General features: G+C 43.3%; 1 protein-coding gene across 1 annotated transcript; it reads left to right on the forward strand.

Annotated features, from left to right (window-relative positions):
- Positions 1 to 341: 341 nt before the first annotated feature.
- On the forward strand, positions 342 to 1,289 carry Pmar_PMAR001465 (subgroup IIIi aminotransferase, putative; the record flags this gene model as incomplete). Its single annotated transcript, XM_002783070.1, has 6 exons — positions 342 to 415; positions 461 to 567; positions 615 to 704; positions 758 to 916; positions 960 to 1,087; positions 1,137 to 1,289. Coding segments are annotated over 6 exons (711 nt in total), but the record flags the coding sequence as incomplete, so codon positions are not given.
- Positions 1,290 to 2,559: the final 1,270 nt, after the last annotated feature.

The raw sequence follows: 2,559 nt of genomic DNA on the forward strand, positions 1-2,559 counted from the left end.
TCTCATTGGTTTCTGCACACTTGTCGGAATCCCTATGTAAACTTGTATATTCGATGAAGAAACTCCGGAAACAGTGGAGGAGAGCTAACTTATATTCCCGCAACACTGTTTGTCGTAGTCGCAGTAGTAGTAGTAGTAATAATTGCCACTCTGATTTTCAGGTGGAATTTCTCGATTCACTGTGATCGTTTCCTAGAGTCAGCACGCAAGGCAGGGATCAAGTCCAAGTGGAGTAGGGATGATATTTACAGCATAGTAGAGCAGCTAGTTGCCGTCACTAAACTAAGGGAGGCCACGGTGAGTATTATGGTGAATCTTTTATTATATAAGATTCAAAATAGGTCCGGTTGTGGATGACGGCTGGTCCTTCTGGAGCATTTGGTATCAACCCTGAGAAATGCGTCGAGCCCTGCTTGTGATCCTTCCCCCTACTTAATCGTTGAACATTCTTTTCTAACAGATACATAGTCGTTTTCCCATCAGCATATGTTAACACTGATAAACCCGATGCCAAAATTCAAGTGCCTGCTGATGCCGTTGAGGAAGTGACCGTATCGTCGGACGTTGGTGAGTGCTCGAATGCTCTATCACTCGATGTCATGAATCTCGATTAGTCCCATTCAAGCCGCCTATGCTCGCATCGTGCAAGTCTAATAATTACCTCTTGAATGCTCATCTTTTCATGGAAGCGCAAAAACAGGGAGGTCAGCGGCTCGACTCGGTTGGTTTTAATTTGGGGAGAATTAATGATTTTTAGGTCATTTTGGTATTTGGGTTGATGAGAAGGGCGTTGTGAAGGAGTCTTGTACGATGAGTGTGGTGATGATGACGAAGAAGGGTGAGGTCGTTGGGCCTGCTTTTGATGGTGGAATTTTGAAGGGCACGACTATGAGGAGAATCTTCGAGATCTGTGCTGGTAAGGAGAGATGTGAACGATTATTTCGGAGTTTTTTACGCAGCTCAAAACCCGCCTATTCCGGTTGTCCAGCGTGAAATTAAAAAGGAAGAACTATACGATGCCAAGGAGGTGATCATGTGTGGTGGTGACACTCACATCGTTGCTGCTATTAAGCTTGACGGCCACCAGGTGAGAGCATCTCGTGTTGATGATGAGTTTTATTAGAGTGAATCATCAGATTGGTGATGGTAAGAAGGGATCCTTCTGTGAACTAATATGCGATGGTATGAGTGAGGAAATGGCCACTGGAAAGGGAAGGAAGCCTGAGGACTATGTGCCCATTAAGTACGATGCCTTGTCGACGTCTGCATCTATTGATGATATCATTTAGGTACAACCATTGATCGTCATCGAAGGTGGTACTAGTCCGTATAGAACGCGTAAACTGATGATGATGATAGCTCTCCTGTTTAGAAGCCTTTTGATTGGCCTGCTTTATCCAGGAGTAAATAGGGTTATTACTAGGGTCCATCCTCATTTTCATATGTATTGGTGTTGTGTTTGTATTCGGAGAGGAAACTGGTATCACACTATTGTGTTGGAAGTATCTATGAACTTGAAATTCATTTTGTGAATACTTCGTCAATTTTAACACTCATTTACCTTAACGTGTGTGAACGATCTCTCCTGCATATATTTTGGGTAGTAGTGATAGTAATTACCGTTGCCGAGAATTGAACCTGGCTCTTTCCCTTCGGTGTAGCAACATCCTCCCCGTTCCGCTAGTGTTTTAATTCAAGTCGATGTAAAATACCTCATCATATATGGCCTGTATTGTATAACCCTAAAGATATGAAATATTATAATTAACTAAATATGCAATACATCAACTTTGCTCGCTCAATAATTTGGCCTAACCACTCTACCATATTACTGTAGAATGTTTCTTGTCCAATATCATCAAGTATTTTAGTTGGTAGTCGTGGGAAGTGGTGGGAAATCGCGAGGCGTCGCCTACAGAACATGTGAGATCCGAAAGACTCAACCTCAGAGTTTTGTTAAGAAACTCTCCGAAAAGCGCGACGTTGAATGCTACGCTCCGCATTAGTAGCAGTGAGATTAGGGAATTCTCTAATCTGCCTCAGGGAGTCAACTCAGTGCTTTCTGGGCCAGAGACTAGTGTCATCATTCTGAAACCTACTGGTTGCGTTGGCGGTCGAGTTTGTGAAGCCTGGGAAGACTCTTATTTGTCTCCATCTAGATCCCGGCCATTATTCCCACAATGAAAGGGATGCCGATCGTGAGTCTCTCCCTGATCAACTGTGGCCTCTAAGCAGGAATGACAAAATTCAACACTCGAACAAACACAAGAGCGGCCTTATCACAATGCAAATCTCCACATCACAGCAACAGCAACAACAATGATCGTTATAAACGCATAGCATGTCGGCATATAATCTTGTAAATCGAAAACGAAGTAAAATGAGAAGTTGATAAAGTTGTAATTCATTATTCGGTCCTCAGTAGCTTCCAAGAATTCGGCCGAGCGTGGGGAATACAACTACCCCATCCAACTTCACAACGCCACAGTCAACTCACTGTTTCGTCCAGCTGTTTGATAACAGTTTCAGAGACATTATGATACTCATCGCACAGAGCTG

This window comes from Perkinsus marinus (genome assembly GCF_000006405.1).
Source record: "Perkinsus marinus ATCC 50983 genomic scaffold scf_1104296937464, whole genome shotgun sequence".
Taxonomy (NCBI): Eukaryota; Perkinsozoa; order Perkinsida; family Perkinsidae; genus Perkinsus; species Perkinsus marinus.